The following is a 27,196-nucleotide window of genomic DNA, read 5'->3' as shown; positions in this document are numbered from 1 at the left end:
ATGTATAGGAAGAGCATGTGAATGCACTTTAATTTGATGTGAGAGCAAAAGAACGATGATAGTACTTTAATTGGGACCGTCAATCATTTCTGCCCATGATTCAACAAGGAATGAAATTTCCTTAACTAATGATCCGAGATAGGTAAATGATTAATATTACGTTCGGTTTGGGAAGAAATCATCAAACAAATCATTTAATTTTTCTTAATTAATTACCCTTTCCAAGGATGGTTTCGTTCATGGATAAGGATGAGCAAAATAGGAATTTTCAGGGTAAAAATACTGTTAAATGAGCTGACTTCATATTCGTCCAATTACATAAAAGTTGCTTTGTTTATGGTTAAGTTTTGGTTCCCGACTCAAATGTGAGGTTTAAATGATTCAAAATGATAACTAAATTATACACACAATTCAAACCTCACGAAACGCGTCGTAAAACTTCCATTGAATAATCAAATTGTTCGGTTTAGCTGAACTTTCAAATCATTATATATGTGTGTGTGTTTTAGTTTCCATGCATTTGCATATTTTTCAGTTCAACTTTGTATTAATATAAATTCTTTCATTTTTAACTCATACTTGTCAATGATAGGCCGTGCATTAATTTGTTTCCAGAGATATTATTTTAGCCACGAAAATGGAATGAGATTTAAACATGAGGCTTCAGCACATACTTCATTATTGTCCTTCCAAGTCTTATCAATAGATTACTCGTTGAAGTGTCCCCTTTTTTCAAAAGAGGGGGAAAAAAAAGTTAATTTGTCGGGGGCAAGTCGTGAGCTCTTGGGCAGGCGATGTGGAATCATTATATCAATGTGGAATCATTATTCTTTCTTAGCTTGGATTTATTGTTGTAATGCAGGGGAATTAAACTCAAGGAAACTGGAAATTAACTTGAAGTTCATCAGTAACTAACCCCAGTTTAACGTTTCAGATCAGAGAATAACAACCTATCTGCTTGATCACTAAGTCATAAAGTTGCACTCTTTTGATGATGACGACCATCAATCCCTCCTTCCTGGAAATTGCATGGCATCCACATACGTGCCTACTCGTTAATTAGCCTCGCTTTTTGACTCAAAATCATAAAGTGGCACACTTTTGACTCAAAGTCATAAAGTGGCACGCTTTTGATTAAAGAATCAATAACATCCTTCAAGGAAATTACTAAGCCTATCAAAACATAACCGCGTAGCCTATTTCCTCTTCCACTCATCTGCATCTTCTGATACTCCGTCTCTGATTCATTTCCAAAAAGTTTTCAATACTACACATTGCTCTCCCTGCTGCTCAATTAGATAGAGATATGGCCCTTCTTGCTGCTTCATCCTCTTCCTCTGCTCAATCCGTTCCGAAGAAGAATGATGTGTTCATCAGCTTTAGGGGTGAGGACACTCGCTCCAACTTCACCAGCCATCTTTATGATGCTTTCTGCAGAAAACAAATTAGAACCTACATAGACTACCAACTCGTGAAAGGAGATGAGATCTCACCATCACTTCTGCAAGCTATCAAGGATTCATATGTATCAGTGGTGGTGTTCTCTGCAAATTATCCTTCTTCAAGATGGTGCTTGGATGAACTCGTCCATATACTCCATTGCAAAAGGGTTCAAGGACAGATTGTTATTCCTGTCTTCTATAGAGTCGACCCATCTCATGTACGCAATCAGACTGGGGTTTACAAGCAAGCATTTGAGAATTATGAGAGAGATGTCAAGTTTGACCAACACAAGATGCAAATGTGGAAGCAAGCTCTTCATGAAGCTGCAAACTTAGCTGGTTATGACTCTGACACGTTCAGGTAATTAATAAAATCATTAATTTTCTTCTATTCACAAATGATGGCGTTTGCAGAGATTTACGTGATGGATCAAATGATTAAGACATTATGTTCAATTTTTAGTGAACATTTTTAGGTCTTTATCATTTATCATTTATATTTATACACTCTATACAATTTTTTCTCTGTTTACTTATCGCTTATCACTTATCATTTGTCTTTAATAAATCAATTTTTTCTGCTTAATTGCGCTTTTCCTTTTTCGCCTTTTATTTTTCTTATGTTAGGGATGAATCCGAATTGATTCAAAAGATTGCCAAAGACATATTGCAGAAACTGAATCACAAGTACCCCCCAGCTGAAATAAAAGGACTCATAGGCATTGAGGACAACTGCGCAGAGATTGAATTATTGTTGAAAGATGCCAAAACAAAAACCATTGGAATATGGGGCATGGGGGGTATCGGCAAGTCAACCATTGCCCAAACTATATTTTTAAAACATTCTTCCCATTATGATTATTCTTGCTTCTTTGAAGCTGTAAGAGAAGAGTCTAAAAATGGAAATACTGAATTACGCCGTAAATTTCTCTCCCGTCTGCTAGGGGATGATTCCGTTATTGATACTTCAACCTCTTTTCTTGAGTCGAGGCTTAGTCGTATGAGGGTTTTTGTTGTTCTTGATGATATCAGTACAGTGGAGCAATTAGAATGTTTGGTTGGAAAACCTTTTTGCTTTGGGCAAGGAAGTAAAATTCTCATCACAACAAGGGACAAGCATGCGCTCAGCAAAGGAGTTGACGCATTATATGAGGTTAAGAAATTGGACTTCCATCAATCCCTTGAACTTTTCAGCTTGAATGCCTTCAGCACTAGCTTGCCTATAATGGGATATGGAGAACTAACAAAAACGGCAGTTGTTTATGCACAAGGAATTCCATTGGCTTTAAAAGTTTTGGGTTCATATCTTCGTGGTAGAAATCAAGTTGAGTGGGAGAGTGCTTTGAAAAAACTGAAGAAGAATCCTTATCAAGAAATTCAGAATGTGTTGAGATTGAGTTACGATGAGCTGGATGACGAGGAGAAGAAAATATTTCTAGACATTGCTTGCTTTTTAAAGGGAGAGTTGACAGAGTTGGTAATCAGCTTATTAGATAGCTTTGGCTTCTGCGGAGCTATCGGCATAAGAACACTCCATGACAAGGCCCTCATAAATGTGGATGGCAGTATCCATGTGGAAATGCATGATTTGATCCAAGAAATGGGTTTGCAAATAGCTCGTGAAGAGTCCATCAATGAACCAGGAGGACGTAGACGTTTATGTGATTCAGAGGAAATTTATGATGTATTAGCTAATAATATGGTAAGAAATTCATGCTTGCTTTTCTAACCTATATACTTGTAACTTTATGAATAATGCGATCGTAATATGCAGTGATTTACTTACTATGGTTTCTTTTGTTGTTTAAGGGATCAAAGCAAGTTGAAGGAATAAAGTTGAATGTTTCTCAAATTAGAGATCTACATTTGGAAGCCGAGGTTTTCGAGAGAATGCCAAATATAAGACTCGTCAAATTTTATTCAACTTCCTATCGTGGCTCAAGTCATGTGCACCTTCCAGAAGGTCTCAAATTTCTTCCCAATCAGATGAGGTATCTAGAGTGGTATGGATTCCCACTTAAATCTCTGCCCTCCACTTTTTGTCCTAAAAAGCTTGTTAAGCTCTGCATGCCCGATAGCCATATTCAAAAGCTTTGGAGCGGAGTGCAAGTATGTATAACCTTATTTGTGCTTCATGTTTTTCATTCGGTTGAAACGTCTTGATGTCCTCATTTGAACTGTCCATCTTTGTTGGTATAGGAGTTTGTGAGCTTACAAGAGATAGACCTTAGTGGTTCCAAACAACTACAAGAGCTGCCCAATCTCTCTAAATGCTTGAATCTCAAAGCGGTACAACTTGCGCGATGCGAAAGTTTGTGCTCTGTTCATTCCTCAATCTTGTCTCTCCACTCGCTTGTTGAGTTGAACTTATTTAAGTGCAAGAAACTTGGGAGTCTAAAAAGTTTACATTTAAGATCTCTACAACATATCGAGGTGATGGGGTGCTGGAATCTCAAGGAGTTCTCAGTGTCATCGGATCAACTGAGAATATTGAATTTAGAATCAACAGGAATTGAAATCTTGCACTCGTCTGTAGCGAGTTCAAGTAAATTGGAAGAGATGATTCTTGGTGGATCAAGACTTGTGAACCTTCCTAACCAATTATCTTGCTTGACAAGTTTGACGACTCTTGCGCTTCAGAACTGTGAAATCATTGATGATTTGAAGCTACATATCTTTTTTGATAGCATGTTGTCTTTAAGAGAAGTGGAGCTGGTTGGGTGCGGTAACATAATTGACCTGCCCAGTAACTCTAAGCATCTTTCAGGATTGGAAATGCTTATTGTACGGGATTGTAAGAGGCTTCGTTCTTTACCAGAACTCCCTCCATCCATTGCAACCCTGTGTGCCGATTATTGCAAGTCATTGGAAATTGTGTCAACTTGTAGACCATCAAGTGGTGGCCCACTAGACTTCTCATTCCAGAACTGTGGGCAACTGAATGAACAATCGCTTCGCAATATCATGGAGGCTGCTGTCTATTCTATGACTTATCATTTATTGCCTAAAAATAAGAACTACAGAGCTTGTCGTTCGATTCGTGTTTCCGGAAGCAGAGTACCAGAGTGGATCAAATACAGGGCAGCACAAAGCTCCATAACTATTGAACTCTCTCAAATTTCAGACTTAACGAGTTTCTTCTTCTGCATTGTACTTGATGTTCACTCAGAAATTAACTGTGAAAGTCAATACTTGACGTGCAAATGCTACGTGGAAGGTTTGCATACGGTAGATTCAGGGTTTGTAGCGCTTTTTGGAGATATGAAATCTGATGATGTTTTTATATGGAATGATGGCTTAGCAGATAAAAGGATAGTGAATGAAATTAGAAGAAGAAATCAACAGTTGTTCACTAACATAAAGCTTCGCTTCGAATTCTCTGTTGGACCCAAGTTAATGATCAAAGAATGCGGGGTGGGGCCAGTATCTGTCTCAGCATGTCAGAAATTTGTTCAGGAAATGGAAACAGGGAGGAAAAGGAAGAGGCCTCCCGGTGTTGAAGAGCAGCAACCAACCATCGCCTCACTTGAAAAAAATGGAGTTTGATGAGGGTGCACATGCCAGCACTTAAAGAGTGGATATAATCTGAACTCCCTTCTTTATTCTTTAGGCAAGTAATCTCTCTCTCTCTTTCTCTGTGTGTGTGTGTGATTGCTTTATCTATTAGGCTTCTTTTTTTTGCATTTTCCCCGTGAACGGTGTTCATATAAAGAAGGATTTGAAAATCTATTTTGAAAAAGAAAAACTAATAAAGCCAGTGAGATTGTCTTTTACACGCTAAGCTATTTTTTTATACCTGAACAATCTAATTCTAATTAAACTAGGCTTTAACGTAAGATTCCTAAAATTCTAGATAAGTTTAATTGAGGGAGACTAGTTAAAGTTGTTCATAGGTATTTTTGAAGGAATTTGAAAGATGAAAGAAGAAGAAATAACGAGAAATACGTTAAAAATAGAGTATTATATAATTAAATAGCTTAGCTAGCATTGGTCAAAGCATTGTCCTACAACATGCATTGGTCAACATTGTAAGTGGCGTTAAAATTAGGGGAAGAAAATTGAACATAACTTAGGGTTTGAGGATATTTTTTGAAGCTTGCTTGCAAAAGCTCATTTCTCTGGATGTTTTCCAATTTTTGTGGTCTCCTTACCGGGTTCCTATTTTTGCATTTTATTTTTCTCATAAATTAAGAATAAGTGTATATCATTTAATTTGTTTGTCTATTGGGCTAGACATGATAGTGTGTGCTATATGGTTTGAAATCACAAGCAGATGGAACCTGCAACCTCCTACTTGTAAAAACATATTTCTGCCACTAGGTTACAATGTAATCGGCATTGTTTTTCGCATATGATATTAAGAAAATTGAACTTTTTCTACATCAAATGAAGAATCTCATTCTTAGAAGCACCTGGTTTAGATTCCTCTTAAAGTTTTGCAAGTGCAATTTGTTATCGCATATTAAATTTTGATTATAAAATTCACTCAGTGAATTTTATTCTTCTTTTTTCCCCCCTCTCTTGATGGAAGTGATTCTTGATTCTTTGAAAGCAGATTGTCTTCAATTGTAAATTCTGATTAAAAAAACAGAAATACATTTATACTATCTATGCACTACAATTATTAATTATAACATGCAAATTGCAATGTAGGAATCAAAATAATCAATCGTAAAGCCCGGCTAACATTGTTCTTTCTCAATTTCTTTTAATACTCCATCCAACTCTCTTGTTTGCAGGATTTGTGGGTGGCGGCATGACTGAGGATCTCCAGCAATTTTAATGGAGTGATGATTAGCAGGTTATCATTATAATCGAGAATATTAATCTTCTTCTTCTTCTTCTTCTTCTATCATGCTCTCAGTTTATTTAGGGGTCACACTCTTACAGGTGAATTGTTAGTCAGATAAGGGAAAAGAGAAGCACAAGGAGTAACTGAGAATTGAATATGGCTTTTGCTGGTTAGAAAGAGTATTTTGAATTGTGTGAAAAGAGCAATGCGTATGTGCTGGTACTAGCATGCTTTATGTACATAATCTTGTGTGGTTGGGTTATTGATAATTTGAAGTACCACATATTTGTATGATTTTACACGAGTATCTTAAGGATGTAAACGACTCAATTGAGGATGTTGTAGACTTGGTCTTCGGATTTTGTCAAGTTGACCAGCGTGTTTTCGGTTGAAGATGTTGCAGACATAAGTAGTATCTGATGTTACTATTATTAGCAAAGCTTTCTATTTTAATTTGATAAAAAGAGAGATATATAATGTTTATTTTATCTCTCAGCACATTAAAATTTCATTCTTGTTTTTATTTTTATATTATTTTTTAAGGACACGGGATATTTCCAAGACTATAAAATCAACAGTTGTAAGCTGTGAGTTTAACCGCATCCTCTCGCCACTTTAGATTCTTCTCCATATTTTTCTCGTCATTCTAGATTTTTATCCCCTCTAATAGAAGCTACGATGGCGGAAAAATAGGAAATTTTCAGAGCAATGGAGAAACTAATTAAATGGTGCTGATATGAGACTAGAATCAGCTACTAGGATGCTACAATATTTCCTCAAATAAATAACTGATTGTTATCATATGATGCAGAACTCAACATGGAATCCTAAGTAGTCTGAACCCTTTTATTATCATCTGCTAGTACCAACTCACGGTTTGAAGGGAGATATAAATATATAACCATGATTTTGAATACACAAATAATCATGCTATTATTTTAAAAATTAGAACAAAACGTGGAAACAAGTAAGTGAAGATAATAAATATTTGTTAAAAAATCGTTTGCCGCATGGAACAGGAGACAATTCCATGAAACGATCATACAGGTGCAGCTTTCAGGGAAAGAAAATCTGAAATTTTGTTCGTATAGAAGTCTGGTTGTATGTTGTTGTTAGGATTTTGAAGCATGGCCAATGAGGTTACCCCTGACAGCACAAGAAGAGTTTTGCAGCCACCATTTTGTCCAAACAAAATATCGGTGTCTAATCTGTCCCCAACCATGCAAATCTGTGACTTCTGAATTCCAAATCTGTCATTTGGGGATATCAGACCAGATTCAGGGCAAACTTCTTGAGCAAAATGCCAAGTTCTTTCATCCACACATCAAGTGGGAAAACCATATTTGAGGTACTTATACTTTCTCTCAATTTTTAATTTGATACTCATGTGTTTTTTTCCTCTTAATTAAATCATTTAATTTTTCTTTTTTAGCAAGATTTGCTCTTGTAATTTTGTTCTATTAGTATTTTCAGTCTATATGCAAGAGTTAACGATATTAATAAAACAAAATTAAAGATTTAATTAAGAAAAAGTACCAAATTGAAAATTGAAAAAAAAAATATAAGTACCTCCAAAATGGTTTTTCCTATTGGGAAATATAAAAGCTTACTTGTTAGCTAAGTAGTCCATCATGAAAGTGGAGGGCTTTCCAACCACCAGCGGCTCACGTTGTGCAGATCCACTAAGAGCACCAACCATAGATCCCCCACCTAAAATCAATCAGACATCATATACAATTTATTGGAGCATTAGATAGATTATTAACTTTGGCGAAAAATATCAGGCAATTTCATATTTATAAGGAAGTTTTAATGATTTCTACACTGAAACTTAAAAGTACTGCTCAACATGATAAGTGACACATAACAAATATGCCATGCAATTGAATCATTTGAAACTTTCTCTATCTCGTAGTCTATTGGCCAGCTCAGAACCAGTTATTTCGCCGTTTGGTCAACATGAATTTCGCTTGGTGTTGTTAAAAGGAAAATCCAAGACGCTGCATAATTAAGATTTGCAATATCATTTGTAAACACAGTAAGAGGAAAGGTGGTTTAACGTGCCCATTCTTGAGCATCCGTGAGATGAGTAACAGCATCGCGGTTTGTTGCAATGAACAGACATCCAGGATTTTCACGCATGCAAAGTGTTCCGTACCTTTAATCATGACGAAAGTGCTTTTATTATGAGGATAAAAAAATATCTATTAAGTACTACCATTGCATAATGGCACAATGCTCAATTCTACAATACTTTGTTAAACACTCCAACTCACATAATGGTCCCTAAGGTGACTGATGCTCCTTACCTTCATGTAAGAAAAACATATCACAAATGTCTTGTATAAACTAACACCACCCCAAACAACCCCCCCCCCCCAAAAAAAAAAGAAGAAGCATCCATGCAGTCAAGGATGAGAGGTGCATTAGAGTTAAAACCGAGGAACCGCTGGCACGTAGCTTCCAGTGATTTCAAATGAGCATCGTCTGGATTAGAGTGCTGCCATTCAATAAGCATCTATATCAGTGGCTCATTTTCCTTCCTCACAACCTTCATTTCCGACATAGCTTCTGGTTCCATAGAGAAGTAGCCATAATCTCCCACTGTCGAGGCATATTAGGACCTATCGATGTCCTTCTACATAAATGTAGGGTGGCCACATGATTCAGCAGCCAACTCCAACCAATAAGAAACTCACCCCACCTCCTTTAAGACCTTGGGATCCATAATGCTTGGCTGCTAACTTATATGCAATGATTTACAGTTGACAGTATTTCTTCTGGATGGGTGCAACTTGATAAACCATTTTGCCTTCTTAAAAGCTTCTTTTAGTTCTTTTAATTTGCCACCAGCTGGATTTTTTTTTCAGCCCTCTCAAATGATACCTCAGCAACTACCCTGTAGCATCCTTATCCCTTGAACTCCTATCTGCAACAGCTTATCCCTGGCCCCATTTAGATACAGTGAATGATTACGGGGTGGCATAAACAGCCTCACATTAAATCATTCCTATTGAAGAATGGACTAAGATGTACCATAATTATATAGAGAGCAACTATTTACTTCGCTCCTCAGGTTGCATTCCACTCATACATCTTAGATAGCACTCAAGGCATCTGTTTGAGGACCGTAGGATGAGGAATACAAAAACTTAATTTTGCGTGCCTTAAAAAGTGCCCTCCATAGCGTGCCAGAGAAGACAGGGTCCCTGTTTTTTACCTCTGACAGAGGAAAGCATTGGAGCTCAATGACTTTATCCATGAAGGCTTGTACCACGTGAATAACTGCAAAAGGAATATACGGAGCAATAAAACGAGCCGTCTTCTTAACTGTATCCACTACATCTGTTTCACTGAAGCACTCGATGTGCAGCTACTTTCTAATTTTTGTATCCTAAGAAAATATCACAACTTCACAGATACCTCCTAACACCCCTGGCCATTCATTTCCAATAATACATGGCAAGCAAAGAACACAGATTTGACGTGCACAATCTACTTGGAAGGTTTTGATGCGGCAGTTTCACAATGTCTAAAGTTGTTACCAGATATGAAATCTGATTATGTTTTTATATGGAATGGTGCCTGGCCATATATAGGGATAATGGATGAAATTAGAAGAAGAAATCAACAGTTGTTCACTAATATAAAGCTTCGCTTTGAATTCTCTGCTGTACCTCGTATACCTGGCAAAAGCATGTCAATGATCAAAGAATGCGGGGTGTGGCCTGTATCTGTCTCAGAATGTCAGAAATTTGTTGAGCAAATGGAAATAGGGAGGAAAAGCAAGAGGCCTCACGATGTTGAAGAGCACCAACCACTGCCTCACTTGAAAAAAATCGAGTTTGATGAGGGTACACATGCCAACACTTAGCGTGGATATAATCTGAACTCCCTTCTTTATTCTTTAGGCAAGTAATCTATCTCTCTCTCTCTCTCTCTCTCTCTCTCTCTCTCTGTGATTGTTTTATCTCTCCATTAGGCTTCTATTTTTGCATTTTCCTCGTGAACGGTGTTTATATAAAGAAGGATTTGAAAATCTATTTTTAAAAAAAAAACTAATAAAGCAAGTGACATTGTCTTTAATACACTAAGCTATTTTTTTTATACTTGAACAATCTAATTCTAATTAAACTAGGCTTTAATGTAAGACTCTTAAAATTTGTAGATAAGTTTAATTGAGGGAGATTAGTTAAGGTAGTTCATTGGTATTTTTGAAGGAATTTAAAAGATGAAAGAAGAAGAAATAAGGAGAAATAGGTTAAAAATAAAGTATGTAATTAAATAGCTTAGCTAGCATTGGTCAAACCATTGTCTCACAACCGGCATCAGTCAACATTGTCAGTGGCGTTAAAATTAGGGGAAGAAAATTGAACATAATTTAGGGTTTGAGGAAATTATTTGAAGCTTTCTTGCATAAGTTCACTTTTTCGGATGTTTTCCAATTGTTGTGTCTCTTTACCAGGTTTCTATTTTTGCATTTTATTTTTCACATAAATTAAGAACAAGTGTTTATCATTTAATTCGTTTTACCTATTTGGTTAGACTAGGACAGAGCAACGGACAGATTAGGCAGCTTGTGCGCTAACTCGTAGCCCACCCGTTTAAAGTTACGAGGGTACGGGCTGGCCCGTACCCGTAATAAACCCGTTTAACAACGGGTTGAAAATAAATGAACAGGTTAAATGGGTTACGAAGAACCCGTGTAAAAAAATCACCTAATCAACCACATAACTTCTATCATCATTAAAGCCACATTTTCAAAGTCAGTACCAATAGCTTATCATCAATATTTCATTTAATTATTAACATTATTATTTATCAATTTTTTATTCATCATTACGTTGCTTTGCCTAAATTCATATTATCAACACTAATGTCTACTAAGTACTAACATCTTTTCACTAAAACAAAAACCAAACTTAGTTTATATCTTGTCAGAATTATCTATGTAAACTTATGTGACAATATAAGAGGAAATATTAAAGATTTAAGGAAGATGAAAGAAATTATATTTCACTTACAAGAATAACAAGGGAGCATGCCCCTAAAAAATTTAACCTGTAAGCAAAGAATAGACTAATGTAGAAGATGTTAAATTTTCTACCTAATATGTATCTTAATAATGAGTATATCAACATGTTAAAAAAGCATTTTTTTTGCTTATACACAAGTATTTTCTAAATTCTAACGGAGGTAATCAAAATTTCACATGAAAGATATATATAGATTATTTGTTTTCTATTTTATTGAAATTATATGTATTTTTTATTTTTTTTAAACTTACATAATTTCTTCTAAAATAAAAATAAACTATACAAACTTTCTTTGATTTATTTAAAGTTACTTAAATTTTCATTTTACTTTGCAGAAATATATAACCTTTTTTTAACACATATAATAAGTTATAAAAGAATTGCAAGTTTTACTAAAATTGGCTAACTTTTGATTTTAATTGAAATTTGTGCTGATTCTAAAAATAAAATTCTAATTTTTTTGTAACTGAATAATACAATAGATATTTAACTAAGTGGCAAATTTTGACAGAAACACTTTTTAATTTAATAAAGTTTATAAATTCGTAGTAGTTTTAGTTTATAACCAGAATGTGGGAGAGAAATGAAGAATGTGGAAGGAAATTTAGGAGGTCTGGTTAGGGGTAATTGTGTAGTTTTAAATTTATATGTTATTATCTGGTTCTTTTAAATAATAATTATAATTTTTATGATTCTTTAAAATAAATATTATATTTTCTAGGTCCTTCTCACTAATTTTCCCAAATTTAAATGGTATATTAAAAGTAATTAAAAAAATAAGAATTTTTATAGGCGCTGGGAATCGAATCTAGAAGTGTGTGAAAGAAATCAGCAAACCACATTTGCCACTGAACCAAGAACATTGTTGCCGAGTGGGAAAGAAAATTAATATAGTATAATAAAATTTATACACAAAAAAATTAAAACATATATACGGGCTGGCATGGGCAGCCCCTGCCCATTTATTATATTAAGCTGCCCATTTGAGCCCATTTGTTTTATATGTTTTTTAGGCGGGTCTAAACGGGTAAAATTTCATCGGGTCATGAATGAGTATAACAGGCTACGGTTTCCTTGCTTAGCCCTGGGTTAGACATAAAAGCGTGTGCTTGAAATCACAAACAGATCAAACCTGCAACCTCCTACTTGTAAAAAAATATTTATGCCACGAGGTTACAATGTAATTGGCGTTATTTTACTTGTATGATATTAAGAAAATTGAACTTTTTCTACATCAAATGAAGAATCTCATTCTTAGAAGAAGCACCTTGTTTAGATTCCTCTTCAAGGTTTGCAAGTGTAATTTGTCATCGCCTGGTAAATTTTAATGGAGTGATGACTAGTAGCTTATCATTATAACTGAGAATGTTAATCTTCTTCTTCTATCATCCTCTCACTTTATTCAAGGGTCACACTCTTACAGGTGAAGTGTCAGTTAAAGAAGGGAAAAGAGAAGAATGAGGAGTAACTGAGAATTGAATATGGCTTCTGCTGGTTATTAAGAGTATTTTGAATTGTGTGAAGAGAGCAGTGTATATGTGCTTGTTCTAGCATGCTTTATGGACATAATCTTGTGTGGTTGGGTCGTTTTATTGATAATTTGAAGTACCACATTTTTCTGATTTTACAGGGGTATCTTAAGGATTCAAACAACTCAATTGAGGATGTTCGAGACTTTGTCTTCGGATTTTGTCAAGTTGCCAGAGTATTTACATTTGACAAAAAGAGTGTTTTGAATTGAAAATGTTGCAGACATCAATAGGATCTTATGGTTATTATTATTAGCAAAGCTTTCTATTTTTATTTTAACTTGATAAAAAAAAGAGAGAGATATATAATGTTTATTTTATCTGTCATCATATCACAGTTCCAATTTGACTTTGTCAATGGTATTGAAATGGGCAAGCCACGTGGGAGGTAGGAAATTACAAGAAGAAATCAACAGTAGTTCACTGACAAAGGCTTTTTTTTTTTTTTTAAAAAAAAGTGCTTGAACATAAAGCTTTGCTTTGAATTCACCGTTAAGGCTTATATTTGACCGCCCAGGTTTAATATGAAATTTCGTTGGAACAAAAGTCTGGTTGTATTTGTGTTGTTGGGATTCAGAAGCATGGCCAACGAGGTAACCCTTTGACTTTTAATAAAAAATCAAGTTAGTTAATTTGAGGAGTTTAAAAAAGTTATTAACTTACTTTAAAATATTTATATTTATTGTTTTTCTCCTCATTAATTTTTCTCACTTATAAATTGATATATTTTTCTGGTCATATTTATAGGGTAGAGAGAGAAGGTATTTTTTAGTCCTATTTATAAGATACTAAGACAAATTTGTTGTATGGATGTACAATTTTACCCCTTATTTATTATTATGTTGACTTTATTTACATGAGATATAATGTATATTAAATAGAGATAAAGTTAGAAAGTTGTTGAATTTTCAATGAGAGTTAATAAAATTTAAGGTTTTTCTTGGTCTATATAAAACACACTGAAAGTAACTTATAAATAGAATCAGAAGAGTATAATCTAATCTGTTTCTCATTATCTGGTCCTCTTATCTCAGCCTCCTCTGCTTGCATCATCATAAGTGTGTGTTGCATCATTGTCCTTTTATTGAGCGATCATCTTTTCACCGGTGGAGTCTTGAAATAAGGGGAAAAAGAAGCTTGAAGAGAATTGAATATTGCTTTTGCTAGTTATAAATAAAGTGCATTTTGAATTATTTGAAAATATTATTATACTACCTTCGTTCATTAATATAAAAATTAGTATTATCATATTTAAAAAAAACGAAGAATTACATGATTCAAGAGTTGAAATTTTCGGACCACTTAAGAGAATTACCTGCGCTGTGAGGGCCTTAATGGCCTGCTTGGTGCTGGGTGTATCCACGGCTTCTTTGTGCTCATCTTGTTGGGGAAGAGATCTCTTGTCATTAAGCTGCTTGGAAGACGCAATGCAGGTCAACATTTCTCATCTCCTTTCTAGAAAAAGATTTTGATATCACCTTTCAGATATCAAAATGATGATTACTGGGTTGCCACGAAGCCAGCTCTCAGTCAAAAAAGGAAAACACTTTAGCAGAGCCAAACAAATTGAAGATCTGGGTCAACTTGATCGAATCGAGAAAACTCCATGGCTGCTGTGAACCAAAGCACTATGCCATTGAATTTGAAACCAGCGAACCAAAGAGAGAGATGCTGATGAGGGAAAGACTAACATGATCTATGAAATATTAAAATATACTAATCAAAGGAGTTAAAACTGAAGCATAAAACAGCAATGTCAAAACTTTTCAACGGAGTAGAGAGGGAGAGAGGGACAAGGGAGGGACGGAAGATGAACGTTAGGACTTGGGGAATAAAAGATGTAGCAAGTTTCAAGGCGAGATTTGTGAGGGATTTCGGATCGAAACGCCGTAAAAATCAAATCCCCCCCCCCCCGCTTTTAGCTGTAGCAGTAAAAATCTCTCTCCTCTCGCTCCTCTCAAATGGCTAGTCCCCTATTCGGATTTTGGTTCTCCACCATTTCACTCTAGTGGCTTCCATTTATAGTGCAGGCTGGCTAGGGTGGCCTAGAAGCATGACACTTCAAAAGAATGGAGCTACTGTGCAAATTTGATTATGTGATGGACTTTGTGAAAATGAAAGGAAAGGGAAGGAAGAAAAGAAAAAGACAAGATGTGAGTGAGGTTCTGTATTCCCTCGCCTGATCAGCTGCATTCTTTCGTCTTTATCTTTTATAGGTCATGCAGAGGTCTGCACAGAATCCAAATCCGTAAATTAGGATGAGGTGCGTTCTGTATTTACTGGCTTTCTCAAGGAAAGGATTAGTATGAATTGAATGGTTTTGATATTGAGTCGGATAAGTTCATGCATGTATTTAATTGAAGGTGCTAATAAAATTAATATATTTGTTATTTTATACATTAAAATTTTATATTGAAATTTTTTTAAAAAAATTGTTACTAATAAGTATTATAATTTAACATTTAAATATTTTTTTATTATAAGGTATGTGTATGGTGTTTGTTTGGCTAGAAGTTCCGACAATTTAACACTAATATTCAATCTTAATGAGTATTGAATTTAAATTAATTAACTATAAATATATCGCCATAGTATTTATTAAGCAAATATATAATTGTTAATAATAATGTGTCAGGATAACGGTTGTACTCCATAATATTTAAAGAAAAAACTATCCTTCAATGATGTTATTTTGTATTAACAATTAAAAAATTAAAAAAAATTATTGAGCTGGACGACTAAGCGTTGGTTTTTCCAATATGATAGGGTGAAATTATACACATCTAACATTTCAAAATTTCAAATACTGCAAAAATATGTTATCGTTTATTTTTTAAATATTGTCAATTATTATTAAAGTATAATAAACAATACTCATTTGAAATTTTAAAATTTAAAGATATTTTTTTAAATTCTCCCCCGTACATAACTCCCCACTTTATGTTATATGTAAACGTTGAAACTTTAAAATCAATTTCCTAAATTTTTATATGTATGCGGATACTTTTTTCACTAGTAAATTTGTTGATAATTTATCCACGCATATATTAAAGTTTAGGAAATTTATATACACAAATAAAAGTCTGAAGCGATTGTGTACACACATAAAAATATAATATTAAAGGGCACATTAGTTTATGTAAATTTATTATTACGTTTTAAATATCAGAGAAATTATTTGTATATGATTTAAAGTTGAGAGACGTTTGATGTAATTTGACCTTTTGATAATCATGTAAAGTTCAGAGCAATTTTATCAGTCAAGGTAAGAAAGAAAAAAAGAGCAATTTTAACAGTAGACCACTAATTGAGTTCGATTTCACTAGTTAATAAAAAAAATTAAAAAAAAGCTTATAAAAAATAAAAATAAAAAATTATACAAAAGTGTACTCCTCTGATCCTATTTATAAGATATTTTCAGTATATTTTATACAAACCAAGAAAAATCTTAAATTTTATTAACTCTTATTTAAAATACTACTATAACTTTTGAATTTTATCCCTATTTAATATACATTATACCTCATGTAAACAAAGTCAACATAATAATAAATGAGAGATAAAATTGTACATTTATATAAAAAGTTTCTATAAATAGGATTAAAAAATATCTTCTCTCTATTCTATAAATAGTACTAGATGTATTTATTTATAGATAATGCTGCTGTGTTATCACACTCCACAATATACCAGATGTATTTATTTATTTATTTATTTATCTTCTCACAAATTTTATCCCTATTTAATATATATTATATCTCATGTAAATAAAGTCAATATAATAATAAACGAGAGATAAAATTGTACATTTATATAAAAAGTTTCTATAAATAGGATTAAAAAATATCTTCTTTCTATGGGATTTTTACCAAAATGCTATGAATAGTGAAATAAAATACCAAAATGCTACAGCGTGGGAAGATATTATCCAAATGCTACACTTGAAATTCATCACCAGGAGATGAATTTATAAAATTCATCTTGCCCAAAACGAGTTCTTCAATAAAGTGGAAAAATTTGCAAATTCATCTGGTAGAGATGAATTTGTAAAGTTCATCTTCAAGTGATGAACTTCAAAAAAAGTACTTTTGTCATTTTCTTCCCATTTCCATGCGTATGAGCATCCTCTCCCGTACGAATCTCTTAGAACCATTTTTTCTAAGTAAAAAAAGCAACTGAGCTCTTTGCATGCGTCTGAAGCTGGGAAGAATATTAAGTCATCTCATCTCCCTTGCCCGTGAAGCTACAGTAGCGTCGTGGCTTGCTATATATTTTGCATCTCCTCTTATGCCTATGAATGCGTCTGAATCGTCCGAGCTTTACTTATACATTTTGCATCTCCTCTTATGCTAGTAGCCCATGAATGCGTTTGAGTCCTTCGCATGTTGAGCTTGTGTTCCCACTTCATGTATTCAGACTTCTCTCTTCTGTCTCATCATCTTACTCTCTCGTTTTATTAGTTGCTCCAACCTCCTCCATTCTTTTGCTGTCTTGTTTTTTTACTCTTACTTCCAAACATTCGACACATACTTTTACTACTGCTAAGAGTATGTTATTTCTCTTTTGTATTTTTTATTTTGTCATTATAATATTTAATTTGATTTTCTTCTTTATTTTTTTATTTGATAAACTATTATTTTAAATCTCCAGGTGCTAAGTGGTGGGTTGAACAATTTCAAAAATCTATACTCTTAGGTGCCTCTTATTTTGCCGGTAAGAATCCTCTATTGTATAGTTTTAAGATCTCAAGATTTTGTTTTGATCTCTATTACCCATTTAGTCCTATTTATAAGACACTTTTAGTATATTTCACACAGATTAAAAAACCGTTAAAATAATTTCACATCCACTATCTCATAATTTGATTATAAAAGTAACACTAATCAAGCACAAAAATGTATATTTTCATCAAGTATTTTTTTTCCAAGAGTCAGATCTGTTATACATGAAAAGAACTAATGGCATAGGAAAAAAAGAGAGTAGAAGAGGTGAATAACAAAAGGAATGAGTAGAGGAGAGTGGAAAAGATGAATAGAGAGAGAGAGAGAAGAAGAAGTGGAACATGCGGGAATAATAGCATAAGAAGAAGACAGAATTGAAGGACATTTAGCACTGGATAAAGGAGTGAAGAAAATGTACCAACTGTGCAAATAACTTAATAAGGATAATTAGGTATGTTTGTATTAAAAATTATATCAAGTGCCTTATATATAGGATTAAAATTTACACTCTCTATCTTATAAATAAAACTAGAGGAGTATCTTTTAAGTGAACATGCAGCAACAACAACGGCCACAACGTATGCGAAGGAGAACAAGGTGTGGTACTGGGAGTCACCTTTTATAAGGTAGATTATTATTATTTTTCATTCATGTAAATTTAACTATTATTTGTTATTAATTATTTTTTACAAAATCTATTCATTACTTTTTTTATTTTAAATTGATACATCTTATTAGTTCATCCTAATTTCATAATCATTATTAGTATTATTAATATTATATAATATCCTCTAGTTAATAGTTATGATTTTTCATTCCAATAATTGTTTACTCATTATATTGAAATTTGAAATTGTTCCTTAAAAAATGAATTTTTGATATTGATTTCTAAAAGATGAACTTCCACTGCAAGTATGATGAAAGATATTGAACAAATTATTCTTTTGTGGATGAATTTTGGAATTTTTTCACTTAAAGATGAATTTCGAATATAACATTTTAGTAAATCTTTTTAAAGTATAGCGTTTTAACAAATTTTTTTTTACTATTTATAGGTTAATAGTAAAAAAGCTTGCATTCTTGGGAAGGATGATTGAGACATATGGGTAAGGTAGAAAATGTTTTTTTTTAAATGTGTTATCAGTCTTGGAAAGAATGGATCATTTTGAAAATTTCTTTTTAATTTTAAAAAAATTTTCAGATATTCATACGGAATGGAGGCAGAAGAGGACAAAAGTGGCCTAGGGACTCTAAAATTCATCTGTCAAAGATGAATTTCTAAAATTCACCTCTACCAGATGAACTTCTAAAATTCATCTCCACTAAATGAATTTGTAAATGTCTCAGTTTATTGAAGAAGTCGATTAGGGCAAGATGAAGTTTATAATTCATCTCCTGGTGATGAATTTCAAGTGTAGCATTTCGGTAATATCTTTCACGCCGTAGCATTTAGGTATTTTATTTCACTGTTCATAGCATTTTGGTAAAAATCCCTCTTTCTATTCTATAAATAGTACCAGATGTATTTATTTACAGATAATGCTGCCGTGTTCTCACACTCCACAATATACAACACCTCTCATTAATAGGCCCACTCCTTTTTAAATGCTCATTATTTCTGTTTTTTCAACAGGTCTTGAAATTGTTGTAAAGAATTTATATGTATGGTATGAAAGTTAGAATTTTTTTTTTTAATGTTCTTGCCCTTCACAAGAGAAAGCAATATTGATATTAATATAATATATAAAATTCATTTAAAGTTATAGTATCTAAAAAATTATAAATGGTAAACAGAAATATTAATTACAAACTAAAAGTTATATGTAGAACTCAAATGTCTTATTTGCAATGAAAACTCTTAAGTATTTAATTATTCAATTGGTTCTTTTTCATAAGAGACAAATTAACTGAATCATGTTAATTACAAAATTGATTAAAATTAATTGAAAACAGTGAGAAATTAACCCCAAAAAAAAAATGGAGACAATCTGAAAATATCTCTCATGAATAGAGACAAGCCATGATTGCGACTAATTTTTCAAAATACAATTGTGGAAAACTTAATTAACATTAATTCACTCTTTTTTCTTTTTTTCCGGCCAACAACGTTAATTCAGTCTTTTAAAACCATATGACTATTGTTATTCATTTCCTTTCATACTATACACCCACACTCCCTTCCCTTCCCTTGTTTCATTGTACCTGTCATTTAAGACTTTTTGCATACAAATTAAGAAATGCAGTAAATATAAGATATTATCGCAAAAATTGCCCCTCATTCAATGCCTCTAAAAATATCACTACCTGTTGTCTTTAAGATAAGATCTTATTTGATTTTTATTTTGATCTTAAATATAAGATTCTAATCCACTTCATCTCTCATATTTATATATTTTTTTCTAAGATAGTCCTTCTAATAATAGTAATCTAAACAATACACTTAATTAGTAAGGATGTTTTACAAAAGACACTACCTATTTATTACAAATAACTAACTTAACTTCTTTCCTTTATTTTTTCAAATTAGTCAACTAACTCTTATAATTAGGATCGGAGGTAATACAATAATAATAGGGCACCGAATGGGGACCCTTCTTCCACTCCTTCCTTCGTTCCCTTTCTTCCTTCAGCCCCCATGTGTTTCTTTTCTTCCCTTCTTTTTTCTTTTTGTGTTTTTCTTCTCATTCTCTTTAATTTTCCTCTAATTTTTATTTATATATCAATATACATTTTCCTAAATTCTCACTTTCCTTTTCTGTCTTTTCCTCACGTAAAAGTAATTTCTCAATTTGTTAAAAAGTGATAGTGCATCTAGTACCCTGAAATATTTTTTCAAATACATTCAACATTTCAAAATATTTTGTGATGCATTCAACACTTTGAGATATTTTTTAAGTGCGTTTAGCACCTTGAAATATTCTTTTGTCTTGGTATTGAATGCACCAAAAAAATATTGTTAGATACTAGACACATCTAAAAAGAATACTTTGGGATGCATTTAACATCCTAAAATATTTTGAAGGTACTAAATACACTCAAGAAAATATTTTAAAGTGCTTAATGCACCTTAACTCTCCAGTGAACGTGGGGTTTATTCATCCAAAACAGACACCTAAGCATGCACACTATATGAATATGTTGACTTTGATGGCTTATAATTATAATTAAGGAATGGAATTATTAGTATTAACTGGATTTACGGCAAATGAATCAATTTCTCCTGAACAACGTTGATGATTCAAACTTTATGGATTAAAAAGATACTCTGTGAGAGCTACTCTCAATTGAACTTGATATGATTCAAGCTTATCATGATAATACTATATATCAAATAAACATATAGAAAGGGAAAATTAATCTTAAATAACTTGTTGGAGAATTAATTACCCAATGACCCTTTAAATTTGAAAACTTTACGAGATAAAAACATATAATGATGAATTCAAGGCCGGTGAACAATTAATTCTCTAACCAGCCATATACAGGCAATTTTTCTTTAAAAAAATTGGATTTGTCTAAAAATTTCAAGACCCAGTGTCTTAACATTCTAAATTAAGGTATGGTGTAAAATTTACAATAAATCTGAAAATTGTATGAAATTTGCGAGGAAAACATTTTATCATAGAGCAAAAATTCTGTGACATGTTTATTGTAAAATCCATTATGAATTTCATTTGCAACAATTTTTTCCTTTTCGTCTGTTGAAAATCTAATGAAAAAACTCCAATAGAGTTTCTTCTTAATTAGTATTTGGCATTGTCCCAAGAAAAAATGACAGAAAAATAATTCATAAATTTCAAAATTTCGAAATGATCACTTAAATAAGTAGAATTTCAGTTTAGATATAATTGACTAAATTGGAATATGTAAATTTGCTAAAATAATAATATTGCCCTTTAAAAAAAAAAATACCAAGCACGGCCAGTAATTGTTTTTTGAGGATTTTTACAATTATAGTAATAAGGTTAACAAGTTCTTTAACGCTGCTAACAAGTTCAACATATAATAGTTAACAACAGGTTTTTTTTTTAAAAAAAATAAAAAAGTGACATCTTTAAAACTTTAATAATGTGGTTAACAAGTTCTGTAATGCTATTAACAAGTTGATATAGTAGTTAATAATAAGTTTTTCAAGAAATTCAAAAAGTGGTATTTTTACAACTTTAATAATGTGGTTAACAAGTTCTTTAACGCTATTAATAAGTTCGATGTAGGAGTTAATAAGAGATTTTTTAGGAAATTCAAAAAGTGACATGTTTGCAACTTCAGTAATACAATAAGTCATGTAGCGATATTAACAAGTCTCGTAGTGCCATTAACAAAATTTCCCTACGAAAGTTAATGTTTTTAATATTAGCTCCTTATGAAAATTGTACATCAAAATTTTTTTTCATTTATTAGGCCATCACTATTATTATGAGAGTTGTTAATATTATTATATGACTTGTTATTAGAATTGTTAATGGTATTACGAGAATTGTTAATATCATTATATAACTTGTTAACCGAACTAATGAAGCTGTAAAAATATTACTTTTTGAATTTCTTAGAAAATTTGTTACTAACTGATATATCAAATTTGTTAGTAGCATTATAAAATTTGTTAACTTTGTTACTGAAATTGTAAAAGCGTCACTTTTTGATTTTTTTTTTAAACTTGTTTTTAACAGTTATACCGATCTTGTTAATAGCATTAAAAAAATCTATTAACCACGTTACTGAATTTATAAAAAAATTCAAAAAAAGAAAGTTGGTCCACCTAGATTTTGGCAACTGTCACTATCATCGGTGCTCTGGTGACTAGCTGGCAGGTGAGGATGCTTGGTTTCTATTAAAAAAAATAAATGACCATATAATTATTTTAATATATTTGCTTATTTAAATGATCATTTAGGAATTTTGAAATTTAGGAATTTTTTTTTTGTCTACAATCATTTCTTTTTTTAAAATTATTGTTACCATTATAATCTGGTGCTAACAAGTAGCCGTTAAAATAAGAACAAGAGAAAAAGGAGAGGTGTGTCCGTCACGTGCGGAGTCAAACAAGTTGTCTCTGTTTATTTTCAACTGAACCGAACCCAAAGCCCCAAGCGGCGCGTGTTTTGTGCGTCTTCTTGTGGTGGCTTCTGATCCTTTTCATGTCACACGGTCATATTTCTTTCAATTATTTGCCTTTCGCTCGGCCACCTATTTATTTCCCCACATGCTCCTTCTTTTTCCTTTAATTTTAATTTAAATTCTTTCCAATATTTTAAAAAAATAGTAAATCCATGCCACTTGTTTGGTTATAAGAACATCTCCAAAAGGCTAAAGGTAGGAGGTCATTTTGAATTTAAAAGTTAAAAAAAAAATGAATGACCTTATATTATTTGAAAAGGAAAAAAACAGTATTGTTTGGCTGATTTCATTGATTAATATCGAGGTCTTCCGAATCTCCATATACGTGATCCTGTGTAAATTATTAGTAAACTCTGATGTGATCATATAATAAGCCAAGTGGTTATTATTAATTTATTATCATACCATTGTTTGGTTATAATAATAATCCAAATCGTTGAGATCTTACAAATGCAATTTGTCGTATGGTTTTTTTTAAAAAAAAATTAATCAATATGAAATAAAATGATATTTTAGATATTTAATTTGTATTAAAAAATTTAAATGTATGAAGATCTTTTCCTCGCTAAATGTCCGGAGACAAGACGAGATGAAGGCATATTTGACCAGAATAAAATATACATGATCATAGTGATTTTAGTATATCAAATTCTATTTTAGAATCAATCAATATCAGATGACGTTATATTTTAGAAATTAAAGCAAGATTTAAGAATTGATGCGATTTACAAGCAAGATTGATGGGAGCAGGAAAAAGATAAAGATAGAAGGATACGTGCGAATTGAGAATATTGATGGGAAAAGTTCCTCATAAATTTAATCAAAATTCTCACTCTAAATTATTCTTATTGTCTGATTAAAAATCTAAAAATATTCTACTATTTTTCCCCAGTAGAAAAGATGGCATAAGAAAACATTTGTAAAATGACATAGTGAGATACATTAGCACAAATTGTTCAAAACAAAACTTAAAACAAAGCATCTCGCCTGTTTATATTCTATTTATAACGTTATTTCTAATATGTTTTTTGGGAATCAAGAAAAATCTTAAATTTTACTACCTCTGGTCCTTAATATAAGACCATGTTTGACTTTTATTTTGGCATTAAATATAAGACCCCAATTCACTTTTTCTCTCATATTTATACATTTTTTTTCAAAGTAACTCTTCTAACAATGATAGTTTTCGTCAATACACTTGATTAGTAAAGATATTTTAGGAAAGACAACACCTATTTAAAACAAATAACTAACTCAAGTTACTTCCTTAATCTCCTCAAATTAGTCAACTGACTCTTATAATTAGGACCGGAGGTAGTATTAACTTTATTTTAAAATTTAACTATAAACTTTTCAAGAAAAATCTACACAATAATAAGTTAATACTACCTCCAGTTCTTAATATAAAACCTCATTTGACTTTTATTTTAATTCTAAATATAAGATCCAGTTCACTTTGTCTCTTATATTTGTACAATTTTTTCTAACACAATCTTTCTCATAATAATAGTTGTAACTAATACACTTGATTAGTAAGGATATTTTAGGAAAGGTAATAACTGTTTATTACAAATAACTAATTTAATTTATTTTCTTAATTTTTTTAAATTAGTCAACTAACTCTTACAATTAGGACAAGAGGTAGTAGTAAAATAATACATGCATATTAAAAATTTAATTATATGATTTATAAATAAGGAAAAACCTCATGTCTTCGTCCAATAAATATGACTAAGGAAGCAATTTTTTAAATTTCCAAATAAAGAGTTTCAATTGGAGCTTTTCAAAAATTGTTCAGTATGCATCCCTTTTAAAAGGATACATCCTTGTGTCCAAAGATTAAGCCCTTGCTTTTTTGGAATGCCTCGTGTTCCTATCATTTGCATCACTGAAAAGGAGGAGAAAAGAAAAGGTAAAGGAAAAACAAAGTTCTCAAATTCGAAGCATGACATTGTGAAAATTATATATTATAAAAAAAGATAATTAAATCTACTACAGTTACTAGTGTAAATCATAGGAGCTCTCGTCTATAAATAAGTGATTAAAGTCTGATTCTCACTATTTTCATATGAAGCAAAATTAGATGAGATATCAATATTTCAAGAGAGATTTCTCCTAAGTCAACAAATATTATTTCTTGTTTTCGTATGGTCAATAGAAAATAATAACAGATATAAGTAACTTGATCTAAATGTTTTCCTTCATAATATACTATGTTTTATGTGGACTGTGAAGTATTTCTAGTTAATCCTAACACTTCCTAACTAATTAACCTCTTCTGATGGATGCTTTTCTGCTTTTTATTAAAAGTAATTTTGATGTTTTACCAAAAAAAAACTAATTTTATGAACTCATGTAAAACTATTATTACGTACTTATAATATAACTTCTTTTTTTTTGCCCGGGACGTACTTATAATAATACTGGAGGAAGTAAGATGCAATAATTAGGAAAACGTGGGAGACATTCATGTACCAAGGAAAGCTTTATACTGAGATTGGCATGTTTTGTGGTGCATTTACGTACAATTACGATCTGTGCATTTGTACCTAAAAGTAGGGATTACTTAAGAGTTAATCTTTCTTTTTTGAAAAATAGTAACAAAGATCTTAATTTAATGATGAAGATTATGAAGAGAAAAGCCAAAAAGATGAGAAGTTTTTGTACTGTGGATCTGAGTTCCATGAGGCCCTCAAATTCTGCGATTTTGTCACATTTTGCAAAGTAAGTTCTGATCCAATTTTGCTAACCAAAAAGCCAGCACTTAACTCTTTACTAAAAGGACCATAATCCCTCTTAATCTTATGCCAAAGCTTTGCATCTATATCCAATTTAAACAGGGCAGATATACTTTTTCTAAAGTATAATATTCCAACTTTTGTAGAATCTAATTGAGATTGTGTGATTCTTTTCTATTTTTCATAAGATATACAAATAATCTCTAATATAAAAAAAGATACTGTAAAATTTATTTTCATTTTTTAAAGTTTTTGTAACCAATATATCGTACATTAAAGCATATTAGACTTTGATCAGTTTAGATTCAAGTCAGGTTGGAGCCAAAATAAAGATAATTTTAAACTAAGTCAAACCACAAATAGAAGTAATTTTGTCAAAAATATTTTCTATTTTCGTATAAATTTAAACACGAGATCTTATGTTTAAACAATCATAATTATTTTTATTGGGATCGATATGTGATTATAAAGTTTTTTTCCCCTTCTTTAACGAAAATAAAGCCATCTATGATGTGCATTAAAATATGCGCCTGCCTTCAACTTCAATAGGACAACATGGGATGATAGACTAGGGCTTACTTAAGGCACTTTAAGTTCTTGTGAAGAAGAAGGGAAGAATAAAGTGAAAAACAACCCTTTATTTCTTTTTCATGGTGAAAAACACTTTCTTTCTTTGTTTTTAAAAAATTATTCTCATACCAAGCTTTGCTTTGCTTGATTCCATACTTGAATATTTTATGAGAATTCTTACATCGTAAGGCATATTAATATCTTTTAAATCAGATACATCTCAGAATTTGAAGTTATATATAACACTATTGTTTGGTGATGACTAAACGTGTTACCCTTTTTGTTAATTTGAAACTTACGTACAACTCTAAGGCATTTGTTATAAATGAAAAAAAAAGGATAATAAAAAACATTTAATTTTTTTATCTTTTTAATTGTTTAAATATCCCAAGTTTATTTTCTATCCGCATGTCCCTTCCTCTCGTGTTTAAATATGACAGTATAACTTAATTCAAAAGGCATATTAGAGTATTGTCCCAAAAAAGGCATGTTAAAGTAACAAAGTCGGACTTGATTCTACATTTAATCATCCTTTAGCTTTCTTTTTGGTTCATATAGAAATGATTAGATTAATGATTCCATTTTTAATTATTTTTTATGCCCGGGCTTAATTTTCTTCCAAGGGATAAGTTTCATCCGATCCCCTCAACTTTAAACTAGGCCGATAAATTTTAAAATTTTCAGAATTTGACAATGGACACCCATAATGAATTAATCGATAATAATAGAATATCTTCCTCTATAAGCAAAAAATATATTATCACAAATATTATATTTTTCATGCATAAGTTATAACCAAAAAAATTTATAGACAACTCTCAAAAATTAAAAAGTTGTTTGCATATCTTTGTCTTTACTTTATCTTTTTCCCCGCAAAAACCAAAAGGTTAAGCATAAGAATTCTGGCTAGTTTGGAGGGAGGAAAACTCAAACATACGCGCGTTAGTCTTAAAAGAAGTGTTTTTTTTTTATGAAACATCAGGGTATCCATCGGCGGACCTGGTAACTAATCTCTCCGCTGGCTTGTAGGGACCTCGATGGGTGGGATAGCTGGTCCGGGGTTTTAAAGTTTTTCCATACCCAAAACAAGGATCGAACCCTCGACACTTGGTTAAGGGAGGATGAGCCCCCTGCTCAACCACACGCCCCAGGTTTAAAAAAAAAAAAATTTAAAAGAAGTGTATTTATTAATGAGATCAGGTCTAATAGAGAGAGTTGATTTCTGTTTGAAGAAATGTCCACGTTTAGTA

The 27,196-nt window shown here is 31.9% G+C and overlaps 2 protein-coding genes across 2 annotated transcripts; one reads left to right on the top strand and one right to left on the bottom strand.

Annotated features, from left to right (window-relative positions):
- The first annotated feature begins 1,306 nt into the window (after window positions 1-1,306).
- Window positions 1,307-4,988, top strand: LOC114711875 (disease resistance protein RML1B-like). Its single transcript, XM_028896305.1, has 4 exons — window positions 1,307-1,803; window positions 2,070-3,144; window positions 3,252-3,551; window positions 3,642-4,988. Exons 1-4 carry the CDS (start codon window positions 1,307-1,309, stop codon window positions 4,986-4,988), a joined length of 3,219 nt encoding a protein of 1,072 aa, XP_028752138.1.
- A 2,214-nt stretch (window positions 4,989-7,202) lies between these two features.
- On the bottom strand, window positions 7,203-26,100 carry LOC114711874 (phosphoglycolate phosphatase 1B, chloroplastic-like). Its single transcript, XM_028896304.1, has 6 exons — window positions 26,076-26,100; window positions 25,389-25,459; window positions 23,929-23,933; window positions 8,295-8,392; window positions 7,845-7,944; window positions 7,203-7,484 (listed from the first exon to the last, which is right to left on the bottom strand). The coding sequence occupies exons 1-6, from the start codon at window positions 26,098-26,100 to the stop codon at window positions 7,274-7,276; spliced, it is 510 nt and encodes a 169-aa protein (XP_028752137.1). The 3' UTR covers window positions 7,203-7,273.
- Between the last annotated feature and the right edge of the window lie 1,096 nt (window positions 26,101-27,196).

The sequence above is a fragment of the Neltuma alba genome, unplaced genomic scaffold (genome assembly GCF_004799145.2).
Source record: "Neltuma alba isolate B1F8T4 unplaced genomic scaffold, ASM479914v2 tig00011322_pilon, whole genome shotgun sequence".
NCBI lineage: Eukaryota > Viridiplantae > Streptophyta > Magnoliopsida > Fabales > Fabaceae > Neltuma > Neltuma alba.
This window is presented reverse-complemented; position numbering and strand designations above follow the sequence as displayed.